Here is a 22,837-nt window from a genome sequence, read left to right on the forward strand (position 1 = left end):
CAGATTCTCAGTCACCCCCCATCCTGCTGAGTAACGCTGTATACAAGAGTACCCGGGGGGAGTCAGCAAGACTGATCCATCCGGTGGTGCTGCTGATGAGTGGAGACTCAGGGAGGGGAGTCACAACTGTCCACGGCACACCCTGGCCTTGAGGGGCCTCAGCAAGGGAACACACCACCTCTGGCTGGACAGCCGCAGGGCTGTATGTGGAGATACCTTAACAGAAGGGTTCTTGTCCAACCTGTTTGAGTTCTGCTTACAGGAACACAGGTGCAACAGAAAGCGCAAGAGTTTTGGAATCAAAGAGACCTGGGTAGAAATGTGGCTGGTGTATAATTTCTGGTACTTCACTACTTCTGTGAGCCTATCTCCTCATCTTTACAATAGAAGTAATGCCTGTGCCCACTTCACAGGACTGTGCAAGCATTAAAATCACATGATGGACTTCGCATAGGAGGCAGTCGGTAACTAGTGGTGTTTAGTCATTCCATCCCCCACCCTTAGCTATCAGAGCCCTGCTGCTTTCAGAGACCCGCTGTTCCATTACAGGACTTAAGACACTGCCAGGAAGACAAAGGTAGTGCTGGACACATGTCCTGGGGTCTAAGGGAAACACCCACTTCTTTTTTTTTTTTTTTTTTTTTTTTTTTAAAGATTTTATTTATTTATTTGACAGAGATAGAGACAGCCAGCGAGAGAGGGAACACAAGCAGGGGGAGTGGGAGAGGAAGAAGCAGGCTCATAGCGGAGGAGCCTGATGAGGGGCTCGATCCCGGAACGCCGGGATCACGCCCTGAGCCGAAGGCAGACGCTTAACCGCTGTGCCACCCAGGCGCCCCGAAACACCCACTTCTAACATTAAAAGGGCTTCCTTCCCAGCAAGAGGTGAGGCTTCAGGGTAGGCACAGTCTAGAGAAAGGGACCCCACAAAGTGCCATATCCAAACCAATACTGGCCTTGTGGCCACTAATCTCAAAACCAGATTCCACTCCAGTGTCTTCCAGCAGGGCTCTGAGGCTAATGGAACCCAAGTAGCAGAAGGACCCTAGTCCCTTGAGAAAGGTATCCATGTACCAGCCTCATGCTGAGAGCCCAATGAAAGGTTGTCCCTATGCAAAAAAAAAAAAAACCCCAAAAAAAAAACCAAAACAACAACAACAACAACAAAACCCGTAGGGGAAGAAATGGAAGCGCCCATCGTAGCGACTATCATGCTGCATTTAGTGTACCTTCTCACCTGTTTTCCCTTGATAGTCATGGAGGTTTTATTCACTGATGAATAACCTAGTACTTGGCACACAGCCAGGGCTCAAGCTTGTTGAATAAATTTAGCCAAGATTTTCAGTCAAGAGCCCCACTATCTCTACCCTTGCCCCAAACATGCTAAATACTTCACAGTGGCAGAAGAGGGTCAAACATAAAGCCATAGCTGCCTGGGGCAACAGATCACCAAGCAGGGCACAAGGAATAAGCTTGCCCCTGGTGTTCTACACAGACCGCCTGGTACCATGCTATCTGCCAGGTCAACTCCCAGACTGTCCAGAGCTGTTTAAATACCTCCTCCCCCCTGAAGAAAGTGAGCTAGTTGGTCTTCAGATGGGAAGGCAGTGTAGGCACTGGAATGTGGGCTGCATGTTCCCGCATTGCTGGCAAGGGTGCCCGATCTGGCACTGCAGCTGGCGGGTGGGAGGGCTACACCCTACTCCAGTAGGCAGTACCCTCATGTGGGCTTTCCGAGAAGGGCCCGAGCTCAGAGAAAGAAGAGGGATGGCCATCACTAAAGCTTCAGAATTCGAGGACATCATGGGTGTTAGGGATGAGTGTGTCCTTAACCCTCAGAAAGGAAGACACAGCCACACCAACCCTGCCCATAGCCAGATTGTACCCCTGGGGCAGCCCTGTGGTCCCTGTGAATGCTAGGGCCACAGACTGCAGTACCCTCCCTGATCCACAGAATCATGTAATATTTATCACTACAGTGCCTGAGATGAAAGGTGGAGAAATAAATCCATCCCCACTTTGGAAACAAATAGCTGTAAGCATAGGACATTCAGGTAGCAGGGAAGCCGGAGAAATTTTGGCTGGGTCCAAGCTATGTTTTATAGCCCAATTTCACAGTAACTTTCAGGCCATGTTCTCCAAGGCCCAAGTTGGGTCCTCCTGCAATTCTATGTGCTATAATAGTTTTCTAAAGGACCCTTATAGCTAAGACAGACCAGAGCCAAAGAAGGGCCACGCCCCAACCTGGTGTCAGTGAAAGACAGTGCAGTCAAACATGGATCACACAGATAGGTGCCCACCTCCTCTGTGAGCTCTTCTGTCTTTTGCTCAGATACCGTGGGAGTGAGGACAAGGTCAGCTTCATAGACCATCCAGGTCGACTTCAGGGTACCACATAAAAGAAGCGACCATGGCCTCCTAGCCAAGATCTCCAGGCACAAGGATACCACACTTGCTTGCCCAGGGGAACAGGGCACCTACCAACCTTTCTGGAAAAACCTGAGTCAGCTGAAGTCCAGTACTTCAAGAAATTCTACCCCTTACCCAGAGGTAGTTACTTAGGGCAAATCTCTTCCCCATCTTCAATCAAATTAAAACAAAAAACAAAAAACAAAAAACAAAACCCTACCCCCAATCAAATGGGATTTTGCTGAAACAACTGGCCATTAAAACGCCAACAGACACAACAGTCCCAGGCTCTGCAAAGCATTCTAAAAAAAGACCTGCGCCAAATAGGGTGGAGGCCAGAGAAATCAACAAGACAGTACCTTGCTGCCTTGACTGCCAGTTTCTGGAGCGGGGGAGGCGAGGGAAGGATGGCAGGCTCAGTGAATCCCACGGTCAGCACCAACAGCAAATGGCTGCCCCACCCCCACTACCTTTCCATCTTCCCCAAGTATCTTCTGCTGATACTCTTTTTATTTAGACACAATTTACATAAAGCAAAATACGTGGATTTTAAGTTACTTATCATATTTCCTAAGTTTCCATTTCTTCCTGAATACTCCAAGACCTGGGTCTGGCCAACCCTCCCCCACCGCGTACCACAAGAGGGAGATAAACAGGCACTGGGAAGGTCTCACCAGAAGCGCTCAAGGGGTTGCCAAGAAGCCCCTTCAATCTGTCCCCATCAAATCCTCCCAAGGCAACAAGGGGTCCTAAAGGGGAGTGGCTCTTCTCCATCCATTTGGTTACCCTTCACACAAAGAAAAACAAAGCCTCCGCAGCTCAGAGTTACTCCACCCCACTGACCCTGCCTACACCTTGCTAGGGTCAATGCTCTTACCCATATGTTAAGCCAATTCCAATACCCTAGTGCCACCCAGCCTCACCTGAGGTTAAAATTATTCCCTTGCCATGATTCAGGGACCACCTATCCTCATATACAGGTCCCTAGTTCTAAAAACCACTTAGAAACAGAATCTGGACATCCAGTGATCAGCCCCTTAGGTCCCCTCCCCCACCTAAAAGTGTTTTGCTTCATCATCTCCAAGACAGGCCTGGGCACTAGGGGGTTAGCTGGATCTTTTCTGCATAAGACTGTCACCTTGGGGACCCTTCTCAGGGCCACCCCAGGTGCAGACTAACAACTCCAGGGAATTTATCAGGGTAAGTGGAAAAGCCATGCCTGCCTTTACGAGCAACCATCTGTGATGCAAAGGGGAAGAGAACAACTGTTGCTGTGGATATCTTCGCTCGCCACCCCATGCGTCCCCCCTCCCCCAGCCAACTCATTTTCTGGCACTCACCCGAGTGTGTGCTGCTCTGGGCTGAGGAATCCGAGTCCTGGGTGCTCCAGGGTCGGTCCCAGCCTGTGAGACTGAGGGACTGCAGGCCAAGGCACAAGTCATTTGCATCTGGGAGGCCCCGGGAAGAATCTTGCGCAGAGGTGGGGAAAAGCATCCTGCTTGCAACTGTTTCTTCAGAGTCCTGGAAGTCTGCTTTGGACAGGAGGACAGCAGAAACCCCAGAGTTAAGGGCTGTTTTTGCCAGTATTATCAACAATAAATATTATTAATAGTAGTTTCCCCAAGCCCAAGGAGCAGACATCCAAGCTGGCTGGATGCTGCGGCCGCTGCCTCTGCACTTTTGGGGGCGTTAGAGCAAGAGCAGTTGCCATACAGCCCCCTCCCCACATACACACCCCTATCCCGTCTGCATCACAGACGGGCCAGCATGTGATCAGGCTGCTGATGCCTCCCGCTGCCAGTGACATCAGCCGGCTGAGCCGTGCAACAGAGCGCGGCATCATCCCTCACAGAACGGGGGAGGAGCAGGAGGGGACGACGGGGAGGAGACTTGCCTCCCCGGGAAAAGACAGCACAACAGCTACTTGGAACAGTCCGGGTGCAGGGCCGGTAAGTCAGGGTTCTGAGGCAGCGCCCTCCGGTCTCCAGCAATGGTGGCCAAGCGGCCCTCAGGCACGACTGAAGTCCTCTCTGCTGACAGCAACGCCAAAGCAGCCGACTGCCTGCTTGTGTAGCTCTGCCCTCCTGCCCCTCCCTTCCCCTCCCTCTGCTCTCCACCCCCAAACCCAAAAACACTCTAGTCCTGGACTCTCTCCAGCTGCTTGCTCAAGCCCTGGTTTTGCAGCCCAATGCAAAGCTTCACAATCCTGCTAGCGAAAACCTATGTGCTCCAAGTGGCCCCTGAGCAGCACCCTGACACAGCAGTGTTTACCACGGAGGAACAGGGTCACCTTCAGAAAGACATGCACACTTGCACCTTGGGGAACAACACCTGGTGCCCCGGGCTTGTCTGGAGCAGTTTATCAGACAGAAAAGGGGTCAGCTGTGACAGAGGGAAGGGCATCACTGGGCTGCTCAGGTGTGCCCCACAACCCCCATGCCAGGGTAAGCCCTGCCCTGACCAGGACAATCTCTGTCCCCAGGGTTCCCTCACCCCAACAGGATGGGCAGGAGTCATAGCAGACAGGTCAGGTCCAGCTCCCCTACCCTCCAGCAACCTTAGGGACAGACTGGGGCAACGCGGCTTAAACACAGGCAGAGAGACGGAAAGAGGAGAAACGGTCCCAGTCGTATTCTGCCTCATCAGAAATCCCGTGTTCCGGAGCTCCCCCCACCCGGCTCTGTTGACGCTCTTTCTCTGGCCTTCCAGGAGCACTCACAGCTACACTGGCCAGCTGGGAGGCTCACGGATGCCTCACTCAGGGGTGCTGCCCGGGACCCAGGCCCTACTTCTGTGACCACTCACAGCTCCAGCAACAGGGTCCAGCTCTGCCGAGAGATTGTGGAACCTCCGCCATTTCCTCTTTGCCAATGTGCTCTCCCCCATCAGTCCTTTTCTGTCATGACCTGTAGTCACAAGGCTTCCTCCCTCAGAAAAGAAGGTAGAGCCAAGTCCCAGCCTCGGCAGACAGGCCGCTCACACCTAGACCAGGCTGGCAGCACTCCCCCTTGCTTGTTCTCCTGTGTTCCACGAGGAGTAACCAGATACAGGAAGCAGGCCCACCTGGGACTGCCCGTGACAGGGTCCCAGGTGGGCAGAGGCAGGGGTAATGCTGTTAGCCGCAGGAGAAGCCAGCCACAGCCACCTGCATATACCCATACGTCCTCAGCCACTCAGGCATAGCCGATAGGGGAGAAATGACCAGTCCATGGGAGGGACTCCTCCCCTTGGAGGTGGGTTTTTTTTTTCCTTTTTTTTTTTTTCTTTTTTTCTTTTCTTTTTCTTTTTTTTTTTTTTAGAGCTTTGCTGCTGTGTCATCCAACCACGTTATTCCTGTCTGGCTGTAGATACTCTGCTTGCTCCCTGTCTGTGTTTGTTAAAGCCCAGTTCACCACTGCACCATGGTGGTGCTGTCCTCACCCCAGAACACTCCCTCCTGCTTCTCTATGTCCACACGCCACACAACCGAAGGGTATACTTAAAAATAATCTGTATGTACTAATTACAAACATGTAATGCTACCTTTAAAAACATCCATATTTAAGTACCCGTTCCCCCCTAAACCAGCTATCCATATAGTCCCTTCCACACCACGGTGAGCCCACCTATGCCTAGAAGCAACCGTCCCCGCCCCAACCTCTAAAATGAGGGTTTTGTGTACATGACTACCCCATGCCCTTGGCAAAGAGAACTTAATCACTAACTGTACTCTTGCTCCCCCAAGTCTAGTGTGGCAGACCAGCAGTATCAGTACTACCGGGAGCTTGTCACAAATACAGAATCTCAGCGCCCCCCCTCCCGAGACCTACAGAAGTGATCTACATTTTAACAAGATTCCCAGTTGATATGTATGCACATAAAAGTTTGAGCGATACTATCCATACAACTTCCACAACCTTCCCACCCCAAGCTGACAGACCCAGCCCAAGCAGTGGGGCTGTTAAGGACACTGATGGCTACACGGATCCAGAAGGTCCAGGATCTAAATACACCTGACCTTCACACCCAGCGTCCCCACTACAGGCATCACCTCTATCCTCATCCAGACATTCTCCATTCCACGGTTTCTTTCAGAGAAAGGCTTTCACTACCACTGCAGGATTCCTTCACTAGATCCTAAAATCAATGGAGCCCATACCCATTAAATGCTTAATGTAGCAGGCCAGGAAAAATTAAATAGCTGTAAAAGTCTGATAGATCTTGCTTTGCTCACCAGGTCTGTCACTGTGTGATCTCAGCCAAGTTACTCAGCCTCTCTGAACTTCTTTTTATCTGTAAAGTGGCAATCGCAGGTGCCTTCCAGGACCACATAAAGCGTCTGGTACGCTGCCTGACACAAAGTATTTTATCAGTATTTTATTTTCAGTAGGGTAACCATATAATTTATCATCCAGACCAAAGCATTTTTGATAGAGAAAGGGGGCAAATTTTAATAATCATACCAGGACAAACATCCAGTTTTGAAGTAAGTCACAGAGACGACAAGTACAGCATCAGGTAAACAGTTAATAATACTATAGTAACGTATGGGGACAGATGGTGCCACGACTTAATGTGCTGAACACGGAGTAACATACAGAACTGTCCAATCACTAGGCTGCACACCTGAAACTAACATCATGCTCGATGTTAATGACACTTCAGTTAAAACAAAATCCTACCAGGAGAGCAGGCTTAAAAAGAGACTGTAGGTGAACTGGTAGGCATGGCCTCTATCTGCAGCCCGTTGTGTTCAGAAACATTTTACTCAAGAAACAGACTCTTTTTCTTTTCTTTTCTTTCTTTCGTTTTCTTTTTTTTTTTTTTTTTTTAAGTGATGCCTATACCCAACGTGGAGCTCAAACTCACAACCCCAAGATCAAGAGTCACACGCTAGGGGCGCCTGGGTGGTGCAGTCGTTAGGTGTCTGCCTTTGGCTCAGGGCGTGATCCCGGTGTTATGGGATCGAGCCCCACATCGGGCTCCTCCACTATGAGCCTGCTTCTTCCTCTCCCACTCCCCCTGCTTGTGTTCCCTCTCTCGCTGGCTGTCTCTATCTCTCTCAAATAAATAAATAAAATTAAAAAAAAAAAAAAGAGTCACACGCTATACCGACTATACCGGCCAGGTGCCCCTCCAGAAACCTTTTACGCAAAAAGCCTCCTTTCCAATGGCTGCTGAATCCCATCTCTCCAAACTTACCATTCTGCTCCACCTCTTTCCTCTGTATTTAAAGAAAGTTTGAGAAGTACACTGTCAACCAGGCTAACATGCAGTGAGGGAAGAGGTCTGAAAGGCAAAGGCTAATTTCACCGAGCAAAAGCTCTTCTTTGCTTCTCAAACTCACAGCGGATGCTGGATGGGGACTTGCCCCTTTTTACTGGATGCTATTCTTCATAATCTTTTGCCAAACAAGCACCAGCTATGCACTCTGAAGTACTAAAAGCCGGTAACCAGAGCAAGATGAAGTGAAAATTCTCATTCTAAGGCAATCTATTGAACAATGTCTCTCTTAAATTTTTTTTCCTACAGTTTCCTTTACCATACCTAGACAAAGCTTCTGATTTAAATTTCTTAATTTGGTTCAAAATTTTATTTATTTTTGAGATTTTATTTATTTATTTGACAGAGAGAGAGAGACAGCCAGTGAGAGAGGGAACACAAGCAGGGGGAGTGGGAGAGGAGAAGCAGGCTCCCAGCGGAGGAGCCTGATGTGGGGCTCGATCCCAGGACACTGGGCTCACACCCTGAGCCGAAGGCAGACGCTTAATAACTGAGCCACCCAGGCACCCCTGGTTCAAAATTTTAAAATCATTTCTCTTTGAAGAAATATCAGTTATCTTCTTTACAGTTAATCTTCCAAATTTCTTAGCAGCCAAACAACTCAGGGAAATAAATAAACTGACCCAAAGTTTAAAGTTTGCCACAATCTAAAATACAGCATCTCCTGGCGGACTCAAAATGCAGAGGTGAACCAGGGACCCTGGCTCCGGGGCTTGGAGTAGCCTCAACTCTGATCTTTTCCATCTTCGTAAGAGCCTGTCTGTTCTCTGATGACTCCTCTGCTGGCAGAACTTAGCACAAAATTGCTCGGCGTCCACTGCAGCCACCATTCCTGACATCTGGTGAGTAGGGGAAGGAAGACGAGAGCAGTGCCAGGAGGCCCTCACTTGTGAAACCATGAAGGCAGGCGCCATAGTACAAAGGCAGATGGTGATTGCAAAAAGTTGGTTGAGGCCCATGGGACACCTGAGTTGGCTTCAGAGAACAGATATATCACAAGATGATCCTAGGAAAGCAGAGACCTAACTTTGAGGAGGTAACAGGGAACAAGGTAAGCAAGGTATGTTAGCATGAGCCGAGCTACGGGAGAACGGAGGCTGGAATGTTAACATGATGCTCAGCCAAGCAGTGAGGAGTGTCTGTGAACTCTTAAACAGGAAGTAATGTGCAAAAGGCCCACGATGAACCAGACATCAGAGCTAGGGAGGCCAGGGATGAGAGGGGGAGGAGGGGGTGGAAGAACCGCTGGATACGAAGAAAATACACCAAATGGCATAAGCAGACTGCAAAGTTGCGTTTAAACCATGACTAGAACAATGTGACAATTCTGCGCACTGATGGAAATTTTGGTTAAAGAACATAGAAAAATACGAACAGCGAATGTGTGAGGTTAGCAGGCTGCTCATGGATTTTCTTTAGGTAACCACACAATTACAACAATGCAAAAATAAGATCTGTCCTCTCCTTTCTTTTCCCTCTTTTGACCTTAAAGCAGCACACTGTTATAGTTTGTTTGGCAACCACAGTTGAGCTCTTTTACAAAAGTCTCAACTTCATCCTCAGATCCCAGTCCCTGGGAACAGCAGAGGACGCTGCGTTTGTCCCCATTAGATTCTTTCAAATGACTAACTTTATAGTCAGCCGAGTCTACTTAAGTCAATGATTTATGATTCTAAGGTTTTAACAAGCCTTACATAAAGTAGCATTTCTAAGAATGTATTTATAAAAAGACTGTCTGAAAGACAAGTTTCTCACCCAAAAATCCAGAAAACCAAAATGATGATTTTGAAAATCCATTTTGGCAACTTAAAGAGAAAGAACAAATGTGCAAGGAGTCAGACGTCCATCGAGATCATTTCAACTCTGCTGTTTGCACTATGGCCCTTAACCCCTCACAAGAGCAGGACTCCTCAAACTTGAACAGGCAGACGAATGACCAGGGAATCTTTCTGAAACACGGATTCAGATTCAGTGGGTCTGCGTCAAGCCCAGAACTTGCAATCCGAACTCCCAAATGATGTCAACACGCCTGGTATGCTGGCCACACTCTGAGGAACACAAGCTTTAAAGGGTTTTTCTGCCCCAGATCCCCTCTTCCAGGTACACCCCATTCTTACTCAACCCCACTTCCTTCACAGTGTTCTTTCCACTAAACAAGTACCTTCTAAGGCTCCCTGTCGCCTCTCCGATCAAAGCCAGTCTTTGGGCCCCGGCTTACTGATTAACTTTCTCTTACACTATTCACCAAGCATGAAAGGTTAAGCTTGAGTGAATCACACTCCCCGAAGTTCACACTCTAGAGAATAATTTATTGTTAATCTGCGTGCTGGTAAGTGAAACAATACTTTAGATGAGAGCGCCTGCGTGATGGCTAAGACATTCAGGGAAAGCTTACATATGATGTTAGCTATACGCTGAATCACGTTACAGATTAAGGTAGGAGAGACAAACTGATTCACTTTCTATGTCCCACCGTAAAAGTGGGATCCTTGTATTAACTGCTTTTAATAATCTTCAAATAAAGTCCACAAATTTCCATGTTATAGTGATTTTTATATTTCTTAAAATGAATATTAACAATGTTTAGATTCTAAAGTGTCATACACCATGTTCATACATTGAAGGATTAAATATTGTTAAAAAGTTAATTCCCACCCAATTGATCTATGTGGTCAGTGCAAGCCCAATAATATACCTGGCCTTTGAGCAACACAGTGGGGACAGACCCTTTAACAAACAGTGCTGAAACCACCACATATCCACATGGGGAAAAAAATGCACCTTGACCTCCACTTTCCACCATATAGGAACATTAATTCAATAGGGATCAAAGAGACCTAAAAAGTTAAAACTAAAGCTTCTCTAAGAAAACACAGACTTTCTGTGACTTGGGGTGGGGGAATGCACAGACACAAAGGGTACCTACGGAGGACACAGAAAGATATGATCATTAGAAAAAACTTTTGAGGCACCTGGGTGGCTCAGTCAATTAAACGTCTGCCTTCAGCTCAGGTCATGATCTCAGGGTCCTGGGAATGAGCCCGGCGTTGGGCTCCCTGCTCAATGGAGAGTCTGCTTCTCCCTCTCCCTCTGCCCCTTCCCCCTGTAGAGTTCACTTCGCCCTCTGCCCCATACCTCACTCGCGCTCTCTCTCAGATAAATAAAATCTTTTTAAAAAATCGAAGAAAAAAAACTTTTGATAAACTGAACTTATCAAAGTTAAAAACTTCTGTTCATCAAGACACCATTGAGAAAATAATCGGGCAAGCTACAAAGTGGGAGAAAATATCTGCAACCCTATCTGATAAATGGCTAGTATACAGAGTGTATAAGAAACCTTAATTCAAAAGTAAAAGAAAAAAATATTTTTCAAAAGGGCACAAGATATGGAAAAGGTATTTCACAAAGATATATAACTGGTCAGTAAGCACTTGAAAACATCATTAGTCCAAGAAATGCAAACTGGACCACAAGGAACTACCACGCGCCCAGCAGACGGCCACAATTAGAAACACTGGTTCCATGTTTTGCCAACATTTAGTGCTGCCGATCGGAACTTCCACGCATTATACGCAGTACAATCACTTTCAAAAAAGGTCTGCAAATTTCTTATTCAACTCAACAGAACACGAGTCTATGACCCAGCAAATCCACTCCTAGGTATTCAACCAAGAGGAATGAAGAAAGTGTGGGTTTACAAACAGGTCTGTTCGTGAACAGCGACAGTAGCTTTATTCGTAATCACCAAAACCCAGAGACAGCCCAAGCGACCATCAAGACAGGAATAAAATGCGGCGTATGTATTGACTGGAATAGGACTCAGCGGTCGAAAGGAATAAACTTGATAGACGCAACAAAGTAATTACCGAAAGTAGCTTTACATAAATGGAGTCATGTGTACATACTCTTGCTCGAAGTTCTAGAATAGGAAAGCTAATATACGATGAAAAGAAATCTAGTGGCTGCCTCTGTGGGAGACGGGGTGGGGAGGGGAGGGAGCTAACAGGAAGAGGCAGGAGGAACCTTTCTGAGGGAAGGTAATACGCTGCATTTTGATGGGAACTGGGTTTGGGCGTGCACATCTAGTGATCCACACAGGATTTGTGCCTTTCACTGTGTAGAAACCGTACCTCAAAAATTGTAAGCAAATATTGAATATTAGTTAACGATATGCATACTGAAGTGTTTAGGGGTGAATTACATCCCCGTCTGCAACTCATTTTGAAGCGGATTATGAAAGTAAGATGAACTGATAAATGGTCAGGGGATAGATAAATGGGTATATGGTAAAGCAAACGGACAACATGTTGACCGTAGAGTTTAGGTGGCAGGTAGGATGGGTGTTCGTACTTCAGCTTTTCTGTATGTTGGGAAACGTTCATAATAAAATGTTGGGGGAAATTTAAGTCAGACTTTTTCTGACAAAACGCAGGTCTGATTGAACTAATTGGTTTGACAGTAAGAACTGACTTCATTAGATTTTATGGTTGACATTTTCTGTAAGTACAGCGAGTTAGAATCTATAGACCCAAGGTTTTGACAGTACATACTTAAAGTGAGTGGTAAGATAAAAAGCATTTTAAGATACTTTCTTGGCAAAGATGTATTTTTAAATTAACAGTAATTTTCTCAACCCTTTAGGTAAACAGAGGTAAACAAAGTGTCTAAGTCAAGAAATGATAGACACAGTAGTTATCTAAAACCTTCATAGAACACTCTTGGTACACTTCCAAAAAACTGAGAAATTCAGTAACTGATGACTTAGGTAACAAATCTTTTCACAAATTAGATGGTTTCCAGTTCCTGCTTTGTCACAAATATGAAGGAGTGAATGGAACTGTCAGCAAGTACAAGACTAAAAATAATGACAGATGTCTGATTTTTTGCATAGAACTCGAGGAGTTCAAACAACTGAGAGACGTGGCTGTAACCACTCCTTCATTTCCCATCTATTTATTTATGCGAATAAGTTTACTCAGAGCACGGATCTATAAAAACAAAAAATAGGAATATATTTGGAGTTGAAAACCCTGAGTCATTCCAGCAATAAGTGAGTCATCCAAAATTACATGGGTTTTTAAAATGTCTCATCTATCTCATTAAGAAGCACTTCCAATAAACAATTATTAAAGAAAATTTTATGAAAATTTGTAACACTGAGATTGTCTTAATCAATTGTCATAGCAATCAAAGGCCACAGCAACCCAGAACACTTCCACCCTTTTAGTCACAGAAAATAATTTAAAACTTCAATTTATGTACTGTTTTTGTTGCAGAGAAGTATAACATATGATCAACAAAAGACCCATAAGTGTAAAATATTACACTGGGATAGAGTTCCACGGGAGAAGTAGACTAGAAATATGAGGAAATATGAGGAAAGAAGAGGAACAATGAAAAACAGCCTACTGTTAAAGAATGGGTTTACATATTTTTCAAACAGGTAATAGGTATAAAATTTTTTATTCCACTGGACACATTTTCACTTATGATTATTTAGATATAAAATTAGATATGCAAGAAATACACTGTATTTTTTTAAAAAAATTTATTGTGGTAAACTATACATAAAATGTTACCATTCTGGCCATTTTTAAGCATACAATTCAGAGGCATTAAGTACATTCACATTTTTGGGCACCTACCGCCACTATGTATGGCCAGAACTTTTTCATCTCAAATTGAAACTCTGTGCTTGTTAGACACTAACTTCCCACAAGCCCCATCTCCAGTCCCCGGTAACTACTTTCTGTCTCTATGAATTCAACTACTTCAGGACCCTCACAGAAGTAGACTCGTACATTATCTGGGCTTTGTGTCCAACTTAGTTCACTTTGTGGGATGTTCCAGGTTCACCCACATGGTAGCTTATATCAGAATGTCCTTCCTGCCTTAAGGCTGAATAATATTCACCGTATGAATACACCACATTTTGTTTACCCACTCAACTGTCAGTAGACATTTGGGTTATTTTTACCTGTTGGCTATTGTGAACAGTACTGCCGTGAACACTGGTGTACAAATATGCGTTCAATTCCTTTGCGTATATACCTAGAAGTAGAACTGATGGTAATTCTACATTTAATGTTTAATTTTTGGGAAACACCATACTGCTTTCCACAGTGACAGCACCATTTTACATTCCGCAATGCACATGTGTTCTAAATCCTCCATGTCCTCACCCACACTCCTTCCTATTGTTTTGACAATGACCATCCTAATGGGTGTGGACTCATTGTGGGTTATATTGGTTTTTTTTTTTTTTTTTAAATCAATGGGATGTATACAAACAAATGTTTGAAGACTGCTGGTGCCCCATTCATGAATCTCCTAGACCTTGTTTTTAAAAATCTTCCACACACCAGGATTTCTTTGAACTGTTATTCTTCCTATGGCATCCAATGGTCCCTAAGTGCAAATGCCATCTTCCTGCAGGATTCTGCTTCACTGATCGCAGTGATAGTCCACAGGTAAATATGGGACCCAACCTGGGCTAGAAGAACCCATTCCTAGGACTACAGAGACCAGTCCAGGTATGGGCACAACTCACACCAAGCTAACTGGGATTCCTCTTTGAGATTTTTCTAATTAGATACAGTGGAGGAAGAACCATTTCTTGGTTTCATGATGCTAGAGAATGTGAACATATCCCCTTCTTCAGGTAAGGGGGCAATTGTGCAAAAGGAGAAAATGAAACCCATGCTTGGGGAGAGGCTGCAAAGAGACAAGATCTTGACAAAATTCAAGGCCCTGGATTCAGCATCCTTGCTTAGTTTTCTGGCCATTTCTTCCTGTTCTGTGAAGTATATACCAAGAGCCTTCCAACACATCTTACATTTTGCTAAGGTTAATTCCAATCAGGTGTTTGGTCATTTGCCAATAACAGTGTTCTGCATAATTCAGGCCCTTTAGAAAGGACTGACCAAACAAGTAATCACTACCAGTGGGATGAGAATCTCTGGGACAAAAGTCCCTAATGCCCCGCTGCCAGATGAGTGTCAGCCACAGAGAAAATCAGGAAAGGATCTAAAAGACCACTTAGTTAAATCTTTTTCCTCCCACAAGAGAGCAAACAAGGCCCAGAGAGAGGGCCAAAGTGACAAAGCTACTAAGTGGCAGGGGTGGGATCCAAATCCAGGGACCAAGCTGTTCCTCCTCTCTCCCACCCTGGGGCTCTTCCTTAGGCCAAGTCTGTCTCATACATGTCCCAACTCAGGCTTGTTTTATCAGTAAATTATTAGTGGATTCTCTTTTTCCCACGTAGGTCCCCATGCAGCATTGTACTGAACCCATCCCACCCTACCAAGAGTTCAATTCTTAACACTCGCCTCTCTCCCCTCTTATCCTCCCCCCAGTCTCCCACTTCTTCAGCGAAATGTCAAGTTCACATTCTGGTGTTTCCAAGATTCCAATGCCACGTGCGTGTGTTATTTTTGAAAGTGACAATTTAACTTCTTCCCCATGGAAAGCAAGAGAGGACTGCTGATTGAGCCCAGCTCCACCTAATCCAGGTTTTGAAGACTCTGGTCCAGGGTCCCAGCATACAATATGCTGCCAGAGCTGTGCCTGAGTGCTACGTAAAACCAGTGTGATCTAAACACAATGAAGTGTGAGGCTCTACTCAAATCTGGGATTTGCACAAGTTCCTTACACATGACACCAAATTGGAGACCCCTTATAGTGCCAAACCACAGCAGATCCAGAGAATAGAAAAGCCAGGGATTTTTTAAAAGACTGGGTGCTTTCATATACTATGGAAAGACGAATCTGGTACATTTCTGGAAGGTGATTGGACATTTCCACTCAAAGCTTTGAAAGATACTTATTTGATAAAGAATCTTACTTCTAGAGATTTATTCTATATCCAGATACCACAGATGTAGCCGAAGTTTAACTTTAGGTACTTTCTACTAGTGTTTATTTTATTTTATTTTTTTAAAGATTTATTTATTTATTTATTTGACAGAGCGAGAGAGACAGCCAGCGAGAGAGGGAACACAAGCAGGGGGAGTGGGAGAGGAAGAAGCAGGCTCCCAGAAGAGGCGCTTGATGTGGGGCTCGATCCCAGAACGCCGGGATCACGCCCTGAGCCGAAGGCAGACGCTTAACCGCTGTGCCACCCAGGCGCCCCTCTACTAGTGTTTAAAACAGACACCTATGTAAGCATATGATCTCCAATAGTTTGAAATTCTTAACTTTTTAAACTATCAACAATTTGGCAGTCTGCTAAAGCCTATTGATACCTTCTAAGAATAATGTTGTTAAATACGTAAAATAGTGATAATTTGGGTTTTTAAAAAGATTTTGAGAGAGAGCACATGACTGGGGGGTGGTGCAGAGAGAGAGAGGGAGAAGTAGACCCCCTGCTGAGCGGGGGAGCCCAAAGTGGGGCTAGAACCAGGACCCTGGGATCATGACCTGGGCTGAAGGCAGATGCTTAATGGACTGAGCCACCCAGGCTCTCCAATTTTTTAAAGATTTGGGGGGAGCAAACAAGTGAGGGGTAGGAGCAGAGGGAGAGGGACAAGCCGACTTCACACTGAGCAGAGCCAGACACGGAGCTCGATCTCACAACCCTGAGATCACTACCTGAGCCGAAACCAAGAGTCGGACGCTTAACTGACTGCGCCCCCCAGACGCCCCAGTGATAATTTTGAAGTAATGGTGAGTACAGACAACATTTCAAAATACGTGCAATGACTGTAAAGAAAGCAGACACAAAATGTCTGACCATCCTACTGACAATGAGGATTATTGCCAAAGTATTAGGCCCTATTATTGTGATTTATTGCCAACATTTACAATAGAAAGAAATGCTACATTTCAGGTAAACATGGGTGAAAATAAAAATCTCTTCACCTGTCTAAGTTCCTAGACTCCCTGAACTCTATCCATGGATCCAGGTTGAGAATACCATACTGTGTCTATTTACACAGTAAAATGCTATGTAACTTTGACAGAGACATAGAAAGTCAATGACTCTAAAAGATAAAAGGAAGAGAAAGAGCCAAATCACTATGTAGCATATTCAGAAAGCTTTCACTTTAATAAATACGTGTGTGCGTGTGTGTGTGTATTAGAAAAATACTGGATATGCTAAAATGTTAGTTATCCCTGAGTAGTGGGACTACATAGGACTCTTTTCCTTTTGTCTGTTTTACAATGAACATATTGAAACAATAAAAACATACAGGTTATTAAACAGGACAACTAAGATTTAATATCCCCTACCATAAACTCGAAAAAATTTCTAAAGATTTTTACAAAGAAAAATCCATATTAAAAGATTTTAATTTGGGGGCACCTGGGTGGCACAGTGGTTAAGCGTCTGCCTTCGGCTCAGGGCGTGATCCCCGCGTTATGGGATCGAGCCCCACGTCAGGCTCCTCCGCTGTGAGCCTGCTTCTTCCTCTCCCACTCCCCCTGCTTGTGTTCCCTCTCTCACTGGCTGTCTCTATCTCTGTCGAATAAATAAATAAAATCTTTAAAAAAAAAGATTTTAATTTGACATTAAGAGTTCAATAATACAAAACTAGGATTATAATTTAATACAATAAACCACAGAATATTAAAAATAGAAGGAACTTTGGAGTCCACTTAGTCCAAGCCCCTCACTTCACAGCAGAATCACCTTCCCTGCTGTGGATTCTGGCTTTAACCCTTGACTTCTGCACGGTTCCCCTCCCCCATTATTGTACTCATTTCTTCAGTCAAAAATAAAAACACCTACATTTAGAAGTTGGAATGCACACACTGCAGAGGGAGTAATCCTACCTGTGATCCAAACATCATCAAGCCTTAGCTCTGAGTGGCAAAGCCCTGACATTCCAGCAGATGGGGATGGTACCACACAGACCAAGGATTTTCGAAATTAAACACCACATTCCCTACTTTATAAAGTGAGAAAAAGAGCAGAGTCCATGGACAGGCTCTAGAATAACCAGATAAGATGCATTTCCTTCCACGGACTGGAGTCTCAGGGTTGGTTCCCCCTCCCACTTTCTACCACAGCTCCTCTACGCTGTACTCTTCTCCTCAAGTCCAAGTGCTTCTGTCGCCCTCTCTAGACACAACCTCACTTGGAGCTGGGCTGAGAAAGTCAAAGAGGATGAGGTCAGCAGAGCTGGACACAGTGAAGGACAGACACAAAGATGCTGGCATCCAGCTCGTGCTTGCCCTCCTCCACTCCACATCTGTGATTCCGCCCTACAACAGGCCCTGGAGACAAGAGCAAGCCCAGACCCACCTGCGGGGGCAGGGGCAACAGCTTTGTACAGATTCTCCACTGGCTCCCCTGCAGGCCTGACCCCAGCAGCCAGATATGCCTCACTTCCTAGGGTGCCCTGCGAGCCCCGACTGTCCACCTACACCAGTACTTCAAGAGGGCTGCTTAATGATGCTTCGGATCTTTCCCCTCCCCACCCCTCGCCAACGATGTAACGTAAGTCCTATAATATCTAAGTCCTCTAATAAATCCTTAGTCCATAGTAACCACCGTGGTTCTGCTTCCTGGTCAAACTCTGAGACTGTCTCATAAAGGACAGCCAGAAATTTCACTTCGAGAGCCAAGGACATAAGCAAATTTGGATTAGCTGCCAGGCTCAAGAGTCCTAAGGTGAACCAAAGAGGATGGATGCCACCCCCTGGCCTGCCAGTCTGTTCCACATTCCTCTAGGGCTGCCGTGTCCCATTCAGAACACACCAGCCACATGGGGCCACTGGGCACTTAAAAAGTAGCTGTTCCAAGTAGGGAAGTGAATTAAAATTTAAATTAAAAAACTGGGGCACCTGGGTGGCTCAGTCGTTAAACGTCTGCCTTTGCTCAGTTCTTGATCCCAGGGTCCTGGAATCGAGCCCCACATTGGGCTCCCTGCTCTGTTGGGAGCTTGCTTCTTCCTCTCCCACTCCCCCTGCTTGTGTTCCCTCTCTCACTGCCTCTCTCTGTCAAATAAATAAAAACTTTAAAAAAAAAATTAAAAAACTGGCAACTTGGGTCTGTTAGTGGAACACTTTTACTGTGGTTCAGAACGTGAGGATGTGACTGTACATTTTCAACTTCATATTTTATAAGACTTAAATACATATCAACGCTTTCGGATGAAAATTTATAGTTCAAATCAAGACAGGCTGTGAATGTGAAATATAATGCAGATCATTAGAATAAACTGCATATAATCTTGCAATAAATACATGTATCAAATCATGTTATACACCTAATACTAACACAATATTATACATCAAGCGTTTCTCAATGAAAAATTATAAACTATATATTCACCGCATTTTGAAGACTTAGTACGAAAAAAAAAATCTATGAAATACTTCCTAATGTTTACATAAATCACATGTTGAATATTTTGGAATAAAATTATTAAAAAGACAAAACACATGGCGAAGGCATTATATCCATTTTGTGAGTATTGACACCAAAGCTCAAACGAGGTGAGGCTGAGTGACCAAGGTGGCTGGGCTGGCTCCCAGATGTCAAAGTGACACACCAGCACTTGGGGTGGACGTACACTTTACGTTAAAGACAAAAAAGGTACTATCTCGAGACAGCACACAAACACAGGGCAGAAAAAGCTCACTTTCACTCCTGCAACACTGCTCATCCTCACTTCTACTCTCCTCTGATTAATAGTTTAAAATAGATTTCTTTTATATCATTTTCTATGCATTTGTGAACACCTTTACCAACACAGGTGTTATCCAACTCTAAGTTCTGTCAATGTGTTAGGTTTAAAAAAAGTGCTTAAGTGAGATTCTTATGTGTCAGGCGCCAGCTAATATGATAAGGGAGGAAAAACAGCTACAGCGCTTGCCTTCCTAGATCTGCACGTCGAGGGACTCTAGTGTGCGGCAATCCAAAGAACCACACCGGTGACGAGCTGCCAGGTGAGTGAAGAGACACAATGACGGAACGGTACACAAAGGAAGTTCTTGGCCCTGGTGCCTGGCTGGCTCCGTCGTCAGTGGCGCATGCCGCTCCTGATCTCGGGGTTGTGAGTTCAAGCCCCACATTGGGTGAAGAGACTACTTAAAAATAAATGTTAAAAAAAAAAAAAAAAAAAAAGAGGTTCCTGGCCCCCTGGGGGAAGATAGGCTAGGATTTCCCTGAGGAAGTATGCTTTCCAAATACCTTGTTAATCTGATTTACATCTCTGATTATTAGATAGCTGAAGCATTTTTTTCCAAACAGAAGAATTAAAAACAGCCAGTAGCTATTAATTTTCAGTTCATAACCCCCGCCCTCCTTTCTGTGAGGATGAGATCAGGTGGCCTTTCCTTTACATTAATAAGCTGGTATTATTTTCTTCTGCGAGGCTACAATAAAAAAACAAAAACAAAAACGACTCTAAAAACGATTTGACTACATTTTCCTAAGCACTTGGTTAAGATTTAAAGCACTTTAAACTACAACAATGTTTGTAGAGACCCCTACTTTCAAATATCAATTTTCTTTAAGGAGAAAAGGCACATTAAACAAATTTGATCTCTCTCCTGCTCTCTGAATTTTGATCAGAACAAAAAGTTACGTAAGTTATATTTTGTCTGAAACAGATGGACTGTTGGTAAAAACCAGAAACTCAACTGATGGGCCTAAGAATGAACAGTTCCAAGTTAGTCCGTATTCCGTATGCACTGGGGAAGAACCGAAGGACAGAGGTTCAAGGAGGAGTCACAGCTATTCCAAATGTGGATTCACACCTGCACACACACACCTTCCTCCACAGGGATAGGGAGCTACGCGGTGTGACTCAGGACACTCACTATTCCTGGCCATCCCGAATTGTCGAAACTGCCTGCGAGGAATTTGCCCGTCTAAGCCCATCTTAACAACATTTCCCTCACGGGATTTTATTCACAGGAACTAGGTAACAATGAATTAGAAAGCTACATATTTTCTTTTAACAAAGGAAGGAATCACAATGCTCTTTCAGGCAGTTTGGTTTTCCAGAGCGTCTGGTGGAGCTTCCACTCAAAGAGAAAAAGAAGGTCAGTAGGAAATTCAACAAGGGAAAAGATAAAAGACTAACACTGTTTAAAAAAAAAAAAAAAGAAAGAAAAATAGTTGTTCCACTTTAAAACAAATGGGAATTCAACTAAGAATTCTGCTTACCAACCAGAAAAATTAAAGGTATAATACGCAGTGGTGAGAAGTCCTTTTGATAATTTTCTTCTCTGCATAATACATAAGACAAGCACTCTCAAATTGCTGGAGGGACCATAAAAGGGCAGCATTTCCATAAATCATAAGGAGCTTAAAAAATTAAAACTGTTCACTTAGTAACTGTATTGCTAAGAATCTCTAAGTAAATTCTCATAAAGAGAGAGAAATGCCTACCTATAGAGATGTTTGTCACAAAGCTATTAACGGTAAGAAGCTGAAAATAACTATTTTTGCTCATTAAGAGGTAGGAACTTACCATTAATATTCCTGTCTGCACACAGTGACGGAGGAGAATGCTTAAGCAGCCGGGGACCGAGAATGAACTCTGGAAAGCAGGACTACAACTGCAGGAAAACGTCCCGAAGTGCACAGAAAGGGACTAACAGTCTTCCCAACAACCCAAGTAGACTACAGTCAGTAGGATGTATAAATTGGTACTGAATTTTCCAAACCATCTATGGCAAACATAAACCACAAAATGAATTCAGAAAATGGTTTTAAGAATTTAAAATCTAGGTAAGCTCTCTGACAAAGGAACTCATATATTAAATTTTATTTATTGATAGAGAATCTTTTTTTTTTTTAAGAATTTATTTATTTGACAGACAGAGAGAGACAGCCAACGAGAGAGGGAACACAAGCAGGGGGAGTGGGAGAGGAAGAAGCTGGCTCCCAGGAGAGGAGCCTGATGTGGGGCTCGATCCCAGGACCCTGGGATCACGCCCTGAGCCGAAGGCAGACGCTTAACGACTGCGCTACCCAGGTGCCCCTGAGAGAGAGAATCTTAAGCAGACTCCATGACCAGTGCGCAGAACCCAATGTGGGGCTCGATCTCATGACCCTGAGATCATAATCTGAGCTGAAATCAAGAGCTGATGCTCAATCGACTAAGCCACCCCAGCTCCCTGCAACTCACGATATATTAAAAAACAGTGTATTTAAATAAAAATGAGCTGTCTTTTAAGAACTTGGTAAGCCTTCTGGGATGCTCTTGGTCGTATGTATCAAGAGGCTCTTTGTGCTTACATCCTTTACAGATGTGAGCAATCCAGTATTTCCAGAATTCTATCATGAGAGTGAAACATGGTCTAAGACTGGCCCACAAGAGGTTCACCACCACAGAGTTAATGACTGTAGTGTGCACAACTTCACTTGATCTTAGCCAAAAGGCCGAGAGGTGATGTGCACGACTTCCAATAGGAAAAGATAAAGGGAGAATAATCTCCTTCCTCAAATCCCCCAGCCTGGAGGAACCTTTAGAAGATTCTTTCATGTGCACAAAGCATGGAAATGCATAGTTTAAAAAAAAAAAATACACGAAGAATCAAATGTAGTATTTCTCATCTTTCTTCAAACACGGTAGTTGGGAGTCTTGTTTTGCGGCAGTATGGTAGTCCATCCCGTGAGCTTTCGCCATGTCTCCCCTGATGGACATTCAGTCTTCCTAGGAGTTATTTCTTCTTCTACAAACAGTAAGGCAACATACGTCCCTCTATATTTATTTTCACTTTCTTAGGCAAACATTCTTGATAAGTGCGTATTCCTCATGACGCACTACGTTTAAAACTGATAGATATGGCCAAAATTGCCCCAAGAGTAATTCCAGTCTGAATTCCCAACTATGTGTGGACTATTTCTTCACACGCTTACCAAACTTTACTTTGTATGAATAGGTAAAAAATAGAATCCCATTGTTTAAATTAGTGATAAAATGACAACGGTCTGCCCTATAACTTTTATAAGATTTAGCATTCTTTCATTGGTTAATTGTCCCCCTTTCCCTCCTAGTACTTCCCATATCAGAAAACTGATCCACCTAAGTTTGCCAGACAAATTTGATTCTACTCTCCCTCATCCGCCACAATCAGCAAGTCCTGTTAAACCTACTTCTGAAATTCACACTAGCTCTGTCCACTCACCCTGTCTCCATTGTTACCATGCTAGTCCAAGCCAACACACTCCGCACCTGGACTACTGAAGTCGCTTCCTTTTAAC

The 22,837-nt window shown here is 44.5% G+C and overlaps 1 protein-coding gene across 6 annotated transcripts in view; it reads right to left on the bottom strand.

Annotated features, from left to right (window-relative positions):
* Positions 1–22,837, bottom strand: part of CPEB1 (cytoplasmic polyadenylation element binding protein 1) — a 102,700-nt gene that overhangs the window by 21,265 nt on the left and 58,598 nt on the right. For 3 of the 6 annotated variants that reach the window (XM_040642847.1, XM_040642844.1, XM_040642845.1), the window contains exon 3: positions 3,750–3,938. The exons of 1 other annotated variant lie outside the window; for it this stretch is intronic. In XM_040642847.1, the coding sequence (XP_040498781.1) occupies positions 3,750–3,903 (154 nt within the window). In that variant the 5' untranslated portion in view covers positions 3,904–3,938. 2 more of the 6 variants (XM_008687807.2, XM_008687802.2) reach the window with 2 other exon arrangements.

This window comes from Ursus maritimus, unplaced genomic scaffold (assembly GCF_017311325.1).
Source record: "Ursus maritimus isolate PB19 unplaced genomic scaffold, ASM1731132v1 scaffold_27, whole genome shotgun sequence".
Classification (NCBI taxonomy): Eukaryota; Metazoa; Chordata; class Mammalia; order Carnivora; family Ursidae; genus Ursus; species Ursus maritimus.